Source organism: Bos grunniens, chromosome 17 (genome assembly GCF_055505025.1).
Source record: "Bos grunniens cultivar Pamir isolate PY7600 chromosome 17, Bosgru_T2T1.0, whole genome shotgun sequence".
NCBI lineage: Eukaryota > Metazoa > Chordata > Mammalia > Artiodactyla > Bovidae > Bos > Bos grunniens.
In genome coordinates this window covers 29,202,254-29,216,342 of record NC_141181.1, presented here as the reverse complement: position 1 = coordinate 29,216,342, position 14,089 = coordinate 29,202,254, and the positions used below count along the sequence as shown (strand labels likewise).

At 37.7% G+C, this 14,089-nt stretch overlaps 1 protein-coding gene across 16 annotated transcripts in view; it reads right to left on the bottom strand.

Annotated features, from left to right (window-relative positions):
* The window catches only part of SCLT1 (sodium channel and clathrin linker 1), a 239,554-nt gene that overhangs the window by 99,728 nt on the left and 125,737 nt on the right, over window positions 1-14,089 (bottom strand). For 13 of the 16 annotated variants that reach the window (XR_015144274.1, XR_015144271.1, XR_015144272.1 and 10 more), the window contains 2 exons: window positions 9,493-9,670; window positions 4,847-4,945 (listed from right to left, as the gene is read on the bottom strand). Coding sequence is in view for 11 of the 16 variants with exons in the window: in XM_086346748.1 (XP_086202874.1) it covers window positions 4,847-4,945; window positions 9,493-9,670 (277 nt within the window). In the remaining 5 variants the exon portion in view is untranslated. The remainder of the gene's footprint in view (window positions 1-4,846; window positions 4,946-9,492; window positions 9,671-14,089) is intronic. The other 3 variants (XR_015144273.1, XM_086346744.1, XM_086346746.1) reach the window with 1 other exon arrangement.

The following is a 14,089-nucleotide window of genomic DNA, read 5'->3' as shown; positions in this document are numbered from 1 at the left end:
CAAGCTGGAATCAAGACTGCTGGAAGAAATATCAATAACCTCAGATATGCAGATGACACCACCCTTATGGCAGAAAGTGAAGAGCAACTAAAAAGGCTCTTGATCAAAGTGAAAGAGGAGAGTGAAAAAGTTGGCTTAAAGCTCAACATTCAGAAAACAAAGATCATGGCATCCGGTCCCATCATTTCATGGGAAATAGATGGGGAAACAGTGGAAACAGTGTCAGACTTTATTTTTTTGGGCTCCAAAACCACTGCAGATGGTGACTGCAGCCATGAAATTAAAAGATGCTTACTCCTTGGAAGGAAAGTTATGATCAACCTATGCTATGTTAAGTCACTTCAGTCGTGTCCGACTCTGCGCAACCCCATATACGGCAGCCCACCAGGCTCCCCCGTCCCTGGGATTCTCCAGGCAAGAACACTGGAGTGGGCTGCCATTTCCTTCTCCAATGCATGAAAATGAAAAGTGAAAGTGAAGTTGCTCAGTTGAGTCCGACTCCCGGCGACCCCATGGACTGCAGCCCAAAAAGCAGAGACTTTGCTTTGCCAACAAAGGTCTGTTTAGTCAAGGCTATGGTTTTTCCAGTGGTCATTTATGGATGTGAAAGTTGGACTGTGAAGAAAGCTGAGCGCCAAAGAATTGATGCTTTTGAACTGTGGTGTTGGAGAAGACTCTTGAGAGTCTCTTGGACTGCAAGGAGATCCAACCAGTCCATCCTAAAGGAGATCAGTCCTGGGTGTTCATTGGAAGGACGGATGCTAAAGCTGAAACTCCAATACTTTGGCCACCTCATGCGAAGAGTTGACTCATTAGAAAAGACTCTGATGCTGGGAGGGATTGGGGGCAGGAGGAGAAGGGGACAACAGAGGATGAGATGGCTGGATGGCATCACTGACTTGATGGATGTGAGTTTGGTAAACTCCGGGAGTTGGTGATGGACAGGGAGGGCTGGCGTGCTGAGATTCATGGCGTCGCAAAGAGTCTGACACGACTAAGTGACTGAACTGAACTGAATCCCTTATAAGTAAAAGTAACAAGTTGTCATAGGTTAAAATAAAAAAATATACTTTTTTGAAAATATGTATATTTTCCAAAAGTTAAAAAATATTTAGAAAAGTGGTATTATTTTACATTTATGCAAATTTCCTTAGTGTCTCTGGCTTAATAGAAGATGGACTCTCACCTTTTTCTAGCAAAACAAGAGATGATTCTACACATGGACATCACCAGGTGGTCAATATCAAAATCGTATTGATTATATTCTTTGCAGTTGAAGATGGAGAAGCTCTATACGGTTAGCAAAAACAAAATGGGGAGCTGACTGTGACTCAGATCAGCAGCTTTACTGCAAAATTCAGGCTTAAATGGAAGAAAGTAGGGAAACCACTAGCCATTCAGGTATGACCTAAACAAAATCACTTATGATTTTATAGTAGGCATGATGAATAGATTCAAGGGATTAGATTTCACAGACGAAGTGCCTGAAGAACTATGGATGGAGGTTTGCAACACTATAGGAGGCAGTGACCAAAACCACCCCAAAGAAAAATAAATGCAAGAAGGCAAAGTGGTTGTCTGAGGAGGCTTTATAAATAGCTGAGGAAAGAAGAGAAGCAAAAAGCAAGAGAGAAAGAGAAAGATATACCCAACTGAATTCAGAATTCCAGTGAAGAGCAAGGAGAGATAAGAAAGGCTTGTTAAATGAACAATGCAAAGAAATGGAGGAAAACAATAGAATGCGAAAGACTAGAGAGCTCTTCAAGAAAATCAGAGATACAAAATGAACATTTTTTGTAAGGATGGGTACAATAAAGGACAGAAACAGTAAGGACCTAACAGAAGCAGATTTAGAGATTAAGAAGAGGTATCAAGAATACACAGAAGAACTATACCAAAAAAGTCTTAATGATCCAGATAACCATGATGGTATGGTCACTCACCTATAGCCAGACATCCTGGAGTGTAAAGTCAAGTGGGCCTTAGGAAGCATTATTATGAACAAAGCTAGTGGAAGTGAGGGAATTCCAGCTGAGCTATTTCAAATCCTAAAAGATGATGTTGTTAAAGCACTGAACTCAATATGTCAGTAATTGGGAAAACAGCACTGGCCACAGAACTGGAAAAGGTCAGTTTTCACTGCAATGCCAAAGAATGTTCAAACTACCACACAACTGCACTCCGTTCACATGCTAGCAAGGTTACACTCAGAATCTTCAAGCTAGGCTTCAGCAGTACGTGAACTGAGAACCTGCAGATGTACAACCTGGGTTTAGAAAAGGCCGAGGAACCAGAGATCAAACTGCCAAAGTCCACTGGATCATAGAGAAAGCAAGGGAATTCTGGAAAAACATCTACTTCTGCTTCACTGACTCTGCTAAAGGCTCTGACTGTGGAGGAAAAGGGGAAAGAGTGATAGATTTTCCTTTCTTTGACTCCAAAATCACTGAGGATGGTTGGCTGGAGTCATGAAAGTAAAAGATGCTTCCTCCTTGGAAAGAAAGCCATGACAAACCTAGACAGCATATTAAAAGCAGAGACTTCATTTTGCCAACAAAGAGCCAAAGCTATGGTTTTTCCAGGACTCATGTACAGGTGTGAGAGTTGGACTATAAAGAAGGCTGAACGCTTAACACTTCATGCTTTCGAACTGTGGTGCTGGAGAAGATTCTTGAGAGTCCCTTGGGCTGCAAAGAGATCAAACCAGTCAATCCTAAAGGAAAAAAATCCCTGAGTATTTTTCATTGGAAGGACTGATGCTGAAGCTGAAACTCCAATACTCTGGCCACGTGATGTGAAGAGTCGACTTGCTGGAAAGGATCCTGATGCTGGGAGATTGAGGGCAGGAGGAAAAGGGGGTGACAGAGGACGAGATGGCTGGATGGCATCACCGACTCAATGGACATGAGTGTGAGCAAATTCCGGGAGACAGTGAAGGACAGAGAAGCCTGGCATGCTGCAGTCTATGGGGTCTCAAAGAGTCAGACACGACTTAACAAGAACAGAGACATGGTAGGCTTCCTAAGTGGTTCAGTGGCAAAGAATCTGCCCACCGATGCAAGAGCTGCAGGGGACACAGGTTCAATCATTGAATCAGGAAGATCCGTGGAGGAGGAAATGACAAACCACTTCAGTTTTCCTGTCAGGATAATCCCATGGACAGAGAGAGGAGCCTCGAGGGCTACAGTTTATGGGGTGGCAAAGAGTCGAACACAACTGTTCATGCATGCAGGCACAGAGATATGGCAGTCAAATTCAATGATGCATAAACATGGACTGGATCCTGAACTTTAAAATCTAAGCAGCTTTAAAGAATATTCTAGAGAAATCTGAGTGTGGATTGAAATAATACTGATTTTTTAGAGATATGGTAATACTGCTGTGGTTGTGTAACAAAATGCCCTTTGTCTAGGAAACAGATGTCAAGATGAAGTGTCATGAGGCCTGAATCTTATATCTGAATGTGTGGCAAAAGGGGAAGAGTGTGTATGGAACATAGAGAGACATGGAATGGACATAGCAAGACACTAAAAGTTTTCTGGGTGAGAGAGAAATAAGTGTTCATTATACAATTATTTCATTTTCACAGATTTGGAAATTTCTGAAAAAAAAAAAAAGTACAAAATGAATTATAAAGAATTTCTCATAGCTATTGAGTTGAGCTCATTTGCATCTCAGTTATGCTGCTTCCCAGAGGTGGAACCCTAAGAAAGCTAGCTAACTCTGTTTTTTAGATTTTTCGTCTTTAAAATGGGTTTTTGTGGTTTCTTACTCCTAAGCTCACTTTAAATTTTTTGACTTTACCCTCACCACTTATGAATTAATTCATAATACAGGAAAAGACAAATATTATGTCCTCCCTATTTCTTCATATGTAGGCAAAATTATATTTCCAAGATAGTTTATTTTAAAACATTTTTTTGTATTTATTTATTTGGTTGTGCTGGGTCTTCTTTGTGGCATGTGGGATCCAGTTCCCAGACCAGGGATCAAACCCAGGCCCCCTGCATTTGGAGTGCAGAGTCTTGGCCACTGGACCACCAGAGAAGTTCCTCTAAGACACTTTTAACTTTCATAAAGCTCAGAATTCAAACCAAGAAACAACTCATTACTTTTAACACAAAAATACAAGATTTAGTTTTGATAATGGAATTGTAAACAATAACGCAATTCACAAACTGTATGGTATCAGCATAATGTGACTGAATAGCCCTAGGCAGGAAATGGCAACCCACTCCAGTGTTCTTGCCTGAAGAATCCCAGGGATGGGGGAGCCTGGTGGGCCACTGTCTATGGGGTTGCACAGAGTCGGACATGACTGAAGCAACTTAGCAGCAGCAGCAGCAGCAGGCTCAGTACAGCAAGGAGAAGGTATGAGTCTAAGTTCTGGCTTTAATTAGTATATAATTTTGAGTGAATCAATAACCTCTCATGGGTTTAAGTTTCATTACCAATGAAATAAGAGATTAAAGCAGATTTCTCTAGTACGCTTGTTCTAAGATACTGCAAATAACAGGAGGTTTTCTTCTTTTGCTTCTTATATATCCCAAGATTCTTTTTGATCCTTCTTCTTGACTTTATACTTAAGGTGAGTTCATCTTCACTATATTCCTAGTCTAAATCTCTCTCCTTCCCACTTACTCTACCCACAACCTCTATTTCACTCCAGCTGTAATGTTAGGGGCTACCATCATGAGATGACTTTTATGTGAAATTTAGTACAGCTGATACAACCAGTTGATAGTTACTTACCTAGGTCCATAAGGCAAAAACTCAGGTAGTATCTAGTCTTAAGCTGTGCAATTCTGTAAAATTTTCAATTTTAAATATAATTAAAACTCCTTACCGCTGTCCTGGTTCTTAGGGAAGCATCTTTCACAATCTGAGAAACCGTTTTTTTCATTTCCTCTATAGCTTCTTGTTTTTGCTTCTCCTCAAGCAGAGCCTTCAGAAAATAATTTGATGTTATTATAGATCACATCATTATCAAGATTATATAATAAGTGGGTAAAAACCTGTCTACTAATCACTTTCTTGAAAGCATACATCTTATTTGAAACTTCTGAGACATCTCTAGTTGGAGATCTTGTCTAAGTTATGAATGATATTTATTTCCTCTAACTTCCTCACCTGATCTTGTCCTCACTAAAAAATTATTATTCTCCTTTGATATTTATTTCAGCCAGTACCATCACTCTTCTGATCCCTACAGATGGAAATTTAGAATTGTTTGAATTTTCTTTCTGTTTTATTCCCTATGTAAAATTTGTCAAATTTAAGTAATCAAATTAAATGTTATATTCTTGGAGAAACCTCTTAGGCTTTCCTTTCTATTAATTAATTTATTATTCCATTCCTTTCCACTATTTGCTTTTATTCAAATTATGTCACTTGTCACCTCATACTTCCATCACTGCAGATACTACCCACTTCATCTCAATGCTATTTCTAACCAACCAATCATTTTCATTTCCCCTAAAAAAACACTCTTATAATCCTAGTTCTGTTGTCAGTCACATCCCATTTCTTTGCTTTCTTGTGGAACAAAACTTTTCTAAAGTCAGCACTTGCTCATTTCCAAAACTTTCTCTTCTGTTCACCATAATCAGGCCTTCACCATCATCTCTACACTGCTAACTCAAGAGTCACCTCTGAGTAATTATCTTATGGGATCTGTCAAGCACTACTTGAGATAAAAATTTTATTTTCCTTGTTTTACTTTCTTTATTTTGCTTTTAGCGTATCATAATATTGGTTTTCCTCTTAACTCACTGATTATTCCTTTTTAGTCTACATTGCTGTTTCTTCCTCTTCCCTTGAACCTCTTTATTAATGGACAACCCAAGACTTAGTTCTTGGTCTTTTTCTCTATTCAAATCTCTCTCTTGGTGTCCTAATCCAATCTCATGGTTTTAAATATCATTTATATGCTGACAAGTCCCAAGTTTATTATCTCTAGTTCAAATATCTTCCTGAGCCTGGAACTTCTAAAATTTTAGGTTTGAGTCAATCTTTTTTTTTAATTAAATATCATTACTTACTAGTGGTTCTCTGTTTTGACACCACTATCTTCCAAAGATACCATACACATTCCTATCTCTATTTTTTGTTTGTTTTAATAAATTTCATCCCACTTATATAGGTAAGCTAGTGAGAAGTAACAGCTATTCTGATCTAACAACCTTGTCAGGGAGAATGGGACAATGGGAAAAGGGAAGTTTCATAAGAAAACCATGCTAAAGCTGTCTTTCATGCCTGTGTGTATGACTGGTTCAAAGAACTTTTGACTTCTTGGAACAAGCAACTAAAGGTGGTAACTCTCTGGTAATTAAGCAGTGAGTCAAGACGAAACTTAATATACACTGCAGACATAAACATGAAATTTGACTCAAGACCATTTGTAGACTTGAGACCTGGTTGAAAAAATTTAAGGGACAAGCACTGAGTATCACTACTATCTTCTCTGTCCACTGTGCTCCACATAAAACGATCATCTTTATGATCTGATGTTAAGAACACTCACATGGTTAAGCTTCAGAGAAGATAAATAATTTTACCCTGCTCTTAATTTTTCTAGTTAACTTAGGTGTTTAGAGGAATTTCCAAGAATATTGCATATTTTGTGCCTTTCATCCTAGTTCTAGTAGACAGTATTCAGATCACCATTCATTGATGACTACTGATGAACTCAGATGACCACTATATCTACTACTGTGGGCAAGAGTCCCTTAGAAGAAATGGAGTAGGCCTCTTAAGTCAATAAGAGAGTCCAGAATGTAGTGCTTGGGTGCAATCTCAAAAATCACAGAATGATCTCTGCTTGTTTCCAAGGCAAACCATTCAACATCATAGTAATCTAAATCTATGCCCCAACCACTGATGCTAAAGAAGCTGAAGGTGACCAGGTCTATGAAGATCCACAAGATCTTCTAGAACTGACATCAAAAAAAGATGTCCTTTTCATCACAGGGGACTGGAATGAAAAAATAGGAAGTCAATAGACACCTGGAGTAACAGGGAAGCTTGGCTTTGGAATACATAAATGAGGCAGAGCAAAGGCTAACAGAGTTTTGACAAGAGAACGCACTGGTCATAGCAAACACCCTCTTCAACAACACAAGATATAACTCTATACATTGATATCACCAGATGGTTGATAACAAAATCAGATTGATTATATTCTTTGCAGCTGAAGATGGAAAAGCTCTATACAGTCAGCAAAAACAAGACCAGGAGCTGACTGTGGCTCAGATCATGAACTCCTTATTGCAAAATTCATACTTAAATTGAAGAAAGTAGGGAAAAACACTAGATCATTCAGGTATGACCTATATCAAATCCCTGACAATTATACAGTAGAAGCGACAAATAGATTCAAAGGATTAGATCTTATAGACAGAGTGCCTGATGAACTATGGATGGAGGTTCGTGACACTGTACAAGAGGCAGTGATCAAAACCAATGGACTGGTTCCAAACTGGTAAAGGACTATGTCAAAGCTGTATACTGTCACCTGGCTTATTAAACTTATGTGTAGAGAACATCATGCAAAATGCCAGGCTGGATGAAGCACAAGCTGGAATCAAGACTGCACGGAGAAATATCATTAACCTCAGATATGCAGATGATACCACCCTTATGGTGGAAAGTGAAGAAACTAAAGAGCCTCTTGAAAATGAAAGAGAGTGAAAAAGCTGGCTGAAAACTCAACATTCAAAAAACTAAGATCATGGCATCTGGTCCCATCACTTCAGAACAAATAGATGGGAAACATGGAAACAGTGACAGACTATATTTTTGGGGGCTCCAAAATCACTGCAGATGGTGACTGCAGCCATGAAATTAAAAGATGCTTGCTCCTTGGAAGAAAAGCTATAATCAACCTAGACAGCATATTAAAAAGCAGAGACATTACTTTGCTGACAAAGGTCTGTCTACTCACAACTATGGTTTTTCCAGTAGTCATGTATGGATGTGAGAGTTGGACCATAAAGAAAGCTAGGCACTGAAGAATTGATGCTTTTGAACTGTGGTGTTGGAGAAGAGTCCCTTGGCCTGCAAGGAGATCAAACCAGTCATTCCTCAAGGAAATCCATTCTGAATATTCACTGGAAGGACTGATGCTGAAGCTGAAACTCCAATACTTTGGCCACCTGATGCAAAGAACTGACTCACTGGAAAAGACCCTGATGCCGGGGAAGACTGAAGGCAGGAAAAGAAGGGGAGTACAGAGGATGAGATGGTTGGATGGTATCACTGACTTGACGAACATGAGTTTGAGGAGCTCTAGGAGCTGGTGACGGACAGGGAAGCCTGGCATGAAACAGTCCATGGGATTGCAAAGAATCAGGTACAATTGAGTGACTGAACTGAACTGAATTCTAATCACAGAAGGGAATATTATCTGAAAGACATAAAAAGCACTTTAGCATTCCCACAGCTTGGATTTGGATGATTATTTCTTTTTTATTTCCTAGTAGCTTCTTAAGACGTAACTTACAGCTTGTTTTGTTTTTAATAGTTCTCTTGGAAAGCCCTGTATCACGTAAGAAAGGAAACATACACAAAGTATTTCCTTTGTATTCTGCATACTTCTCAGTGGAGTACTATACATGTACTAGGTATTCAATAAACGTTACTTCAATGAAATAATAATTTAATGATCCCTGGTGGCTCAGACGGTAAATCATCTGCCTGCAATGGCGGAAGACCTGGGTTCAATCCTTGGGTTGGGAAGATCTCCTGGAGAAGGAAATGGCAACCCACTCCAGTACTCTTGCCTGGAAAATTCCATGAACAGAGGAGCCTTGTAGGCTACAGCCCATGGGATCGCAGTCGGACACGATTGAGTGACTTCACTTCACTTCATGTAAGGGAGCCAGAAACATTAAAAACAAATTTTGTGACTTCTATAAACTAAATATCATTAAATGAAAGTGGTAAAAGCCAAAAGATGTGATATGTGATAGCACAGTAATCAAATTGTGAGAGGGTTAAAAAAAAAAAAGAACAGTGACATGTAGCCTCCAGTTAAATCTTCGTAACTAAATTTATTTCCTGTCAATTAAGCTTCTTGCTCTATTAGAGTAATTACATAGTTAATGAAGGGGAAATAAACATTAATAAGATTCATCTTATTCAAGTGAACAAAATACAGGGTATACATACTGCAGTAAATTGCTTCAGAAGATCTTTTTTAAGTATGAGACTACAGGGATGAAGATTAGTTACAAAAGGATGGAGATATAAAAAAGTCTGATATGAAAGTTTTAGGAGAGGGCTGACACTATAGTATTTTATGATGTTAAATCTTAACGTCAAGAAAGCAGTACGTCTACTAATAGTGAGTGCAGCAATTTCATTTTCATGTGTTAATTGTGTAGTTACTGATTCCCTTACTATCAGGTCACATGGAGGAATGTTCAGCATTTCATTGTTTTATTTATTATATATTTATTATTATTTAATAAACTTGCTTGCTAATTTTCTTACCTGATTTTTTTGAAGGTTAGCTTCTTCTAGGAGTTGCATGCTATTTCTGGCTCTTACAATAGCTTCGTATTTCTCATCTTCTAATTCACTGCACTTTGCTTGTAACGCTCTGGTCTGTTCCTCCAGATGTGTTCGTTCTGCTCTTATTTGGGTGGCTTCTTGAACTGCCACAGATAATCTAAAAATTAATAGTCACATTGAGAAAGTTAAAAATTTTTAAAAAGGAAGAAGGAGACAGGAGATTTCCAAAGCATCTATTACAGGATAAGCATTATTCCAGTTACTTTCACATGTATTTTCTCATTTAATTCACATAAAAGTTCTATAAAGTAGGTTTCAAATATTTCCATTTAAAAGAATAACAGACCCAGAGAGCTTAAACATTTAATTATGGTCATATGAATAATGAGCAGTGGGGCTTAGACGAGCCTAGATATTCTCTGATTGCATTACACTTTGTACACTTTTCCACTCACACTAATTCATTCTGTCTTAATAGTCACATGACACTGTTATAAAGCAAATTCTTAAAGAAAGTTATTCTGTTTATATGGTCCATTTTTCTTTTAGCTTTTTCTCTGGCTCCTTTACTTATGCTCTATCCAGGTAACCCATGTTAAAATAATGCATATATTTTAATATTTTTTCCATGTTCATAAAATCATATGTATGATTTTTTATATACATACACATAAATATGCATACACAGTATATACATATATATCCATAGGTTTTTAAACATAATTTTTCCTGTTATAAAAACTAAGATCATAGTATACACCCTTTTCTGCACTTGCTTTTTAATATTCAATAATGCCTTATAACCAACCTAGATAGCATATTCAAGAGCAGAGACATTACTTTGCCAACAAAGGTCCATCTAGTCAAGACTATGGTTTTTCCTGTGGTCACGTATGGATGTGAGAGTTGGACTGTGAAGAAGGCTGAGCGCCCAAGAATTAATGTTTTTGAACTGTGGTGTTGGAGAAGACTCTTGAGAGTCCCTTGGACTGCAAGGAGATCCAGTCAGTCCATTCTGAAGGAGATCAGCCCTGGGATTTCTTTGGAAGGACTGATGCTAAAGCTGAAACTCCAGTACTTTGGCCACCTCATGTGAAGAGTTGACTCATTGGAAAAGACTCTGATGCTGGGAGGGATTGGGGGCAGGAGGAGAAGGGGATGACAGACGATGAAGTGGCTGGATGGCATCACTGACTCAATGGATGTGAGTCTGAGTGAACTCCAGGAGTTGGTGATGGACAGGGAGGCCTGGCATGCTGCAATTCATGGGGTCACAAAGAGTAGGATACGACTGAGCAACTGAACTGAACTGAACTGAATGCCTTATAAAAATCCCCTCAACCAATATAACCAGAAGCTCTTTTCTTTCCTAGTCTGATGAATGTAACTTCTCCTCACTGTTAATTTGTATCTCCCGAATTCCTGGAGAGTTTAAGCATTTTTTTTTAAACTTTACAATATTGTATTGATTTTGCCGTATATCAAAATGAATCCACCACAGGTATACATGTGTTCCCCATCCTGATTCCTCCTCCCTCCTCCCTCTCCATACCATCCCTCTGGGTCGTCCCAGTGCACCAGCCCCAAGCATCCAGTATCGTGCATCGAACCTGGACTGGCGACTCATTTTGTATATGATATTATACATGTTTCAATGCCATTTTCCCAAATCATCCCACCCTCCCCCTCTCCCACAGAGTCCAAAAGACTGTTTTATACATCAGTGTCTCTTTTGCTGTCTCGTATACAGGGTTATTGTTACCATCTTTCTAAATTCCATATATATGCGTTAGTATACTGTATTGGTGTTTTTCCTCCTGGCTTACTTCACTCTGTATAATAGGCTCCAGTTTCATCCACCTCATTAGAACTGATTCAAATGTATTCTTTTTAATGGCTGAGTAATACTCCATTGTGTATATGTACCATAGCTTTCTTATCTATTCATCTGCTGATGGACATCTAGGTTGCTTCCATGTCCTGGCTATTATAAACAGTGCTGCGATGAACACTGGGGTACACGTGTCTCTTTCAATTCTGGTTTCCTCAGTGTGTATGCCCAGCAGTGGGATTGCTAGATCATAAGGCAGTTCTATTTCCAGTTTTTTAAGGAATCTCCACACTGTTCTCCATAGTGGCTGTATTAGTTTGCATTCCCACCAACAGTGTAAGAGGGTTCCCTTTTCTCCACACCCTCTCCAGCATTTATTGCTTGTAGACTTTTGGATCATAGCCATTCTGACTGGCGTGAAATGGTACCTCATAGTGGTTTTGATTTGCATTTCTCTGATAATGAGTGATGTTGAGCATCTTTTCATGTGTTTGTTAGCCATCTGTATGTCTTCTTTGGAGAATTGTCTATTTAGTTCTTTGGCCCATTTTTTGATTGGGTCATTTATTTTTCTGGAATTGAGCTGTAGAAGTTGCTTGTATATTTTTGAGATTAGTTGTTTGTCAGTTGCTTCATTTGCTATTATTTTCTCCCATTCTGAAGGCTGTCTTTTCACCTTGCTTATAGTTTCTTTTGTTGTGCAGAAGCTTTTAAGTTTTATTAGGTCCCATTTATTTTTGCTTTTATTTCCAGTATTCTGGGAGGTGGGTCATAGAGGATCCTGCTGTGATGTATGTCAGAGAGTGTTTTGCCTATGTTCTCCTCTAGGAGTTTTATAGTTTTCTGGTCTTACGTTTAGATCTTTAATCCATTTCGAGTTTATTTTTGTGTATGGTGTTAGTATTTTTTAAGTTTGTTAGCTAAGTGAATTGTCTTCTTTGAATTCCCTCTTCATATCCTTTGCCCATTTTTTTTTCTGATGGCTTATTTACTCTGCTTATTCCTTTATAAGAAGTTTTTGAATATTAAGATATTTAACCTTCAGTTTGCTCTATATGCTGCAAATACTTTTTCCCAAATCTAGTTTTTTGTTGTTACCTATTGACTCTATTTCAGAAATCTTTATTCCACTACACTAAAAACGCTCACTTTAATATAACTAAATTTGACTATTTTTTTCAACATCTGAGATTTCAGGTTTTTTTAAAGATGATCTCCCTTATCAAGAGATTGTTAATGTAAGCTCCTAGATTTCCTCAAGAAAAGTTATGCCCAAACACTTTTACCTGTAAATCTTTAATTAATCTGGAATTTACTTCTGAATGTGCTATGAGAGAGAAGTCCAATTTAACTTTCTTCCAGATTGAGAGCCAGCTTTATGAGTACCTTTAGCAACTGATGAACTGAAATAATCCCTTATCATATCTAAAATACGCAAATATGACTTACTTATAGATTGTATGGGGAGGAAGCTGGGAGGGGGGTTCAGGATTAGGAACACATGTACACCTGTGGCGGATTCATGCTGATGTATGGCAAAACCAATACAATATTGTAAAGTAATTAGCCTCTAATTAAAATAAATAAATTTAAATTTTAAAAAAATATGCAAATATGACTTACTTATAGATTGTCATGATTCACTAATCTATTTGTCTATTTGATGCCAAGTCATATTAATTTGATTATAGTGGAGTTACAGGATAGTACATTCAGATCCTCAGCTTCATAATTTAAAGGTTTCCATAATTTTATAACATAAAAGATGTATAACTATTGTTATTATTCTCATATAGCACTTCTACATGCTCTGCAGCCAAATCTTATATGAATCCTTTCTTTCAGTTTACTGAAATTGGGTCAAGTTCCCTGTTTATAATAACAGTAACAGCAATGATAATCACAAACACTTGTAAGAGCAGTCTTTGTGCTAGGTACTTTATGTATGTTAAAGAAAACATAATCCTCAATATCTTCAACAACGCTATGAAATAGGTTACAGCATTAGCCTATGATGTAAGATATGGGGTTATACTATATAAACTAAATGGGGCAGGTTAAAACATTATATTTATTTTATAGATAGATAAACTGAAGTATAAAGAGGGTAAGCAACCTGCCCAACATTATTGATCTAGTTACTGATGAAGCTGGAGTCTGAATTCAGTAAGTTTGTGCCCAGAGTCAGTGTTCCTAAAAACTATACTATACTGCCAAATAGAAACTTCTGCTTAAATTATACTGATTCAACCCACCATATCTGTGCTTTCCACATCACAGGTTAACCAATCACAAATCAAAAATACTTTTAAAAATCCAAAAAAACTCCAAAAAGTAAAACTTAAATTTGCTATGCATTGTCAACTATTTACATAGTATTTATATTGTATTTGTAGGTAATCTAGAGATGATTTAGAGTATACAGGAGGGTGTGTGTAGGTTATATACAAACACTGCAACTACTTTATAAGAGATTTGAACATCTATGGATTTTGGCATCCACAGGGGTCCTGAACCCAAAACCCAGTGGACACTGAGGGACAATTATATATTAGTTTCAGGTATAAAACATAATACTTCAGTATCTGCATATATTTTGAAATAACCACAATAAGTCAAACTCATATGTATCACCATGTATACAATTGACATTTTTTTCTTGTGATGAGAACTTTTAAGATCTATTCTCTTAGCAACTTTCAAATATACAATACAGTATTATTAACTACAGTCACCATGCTGTAT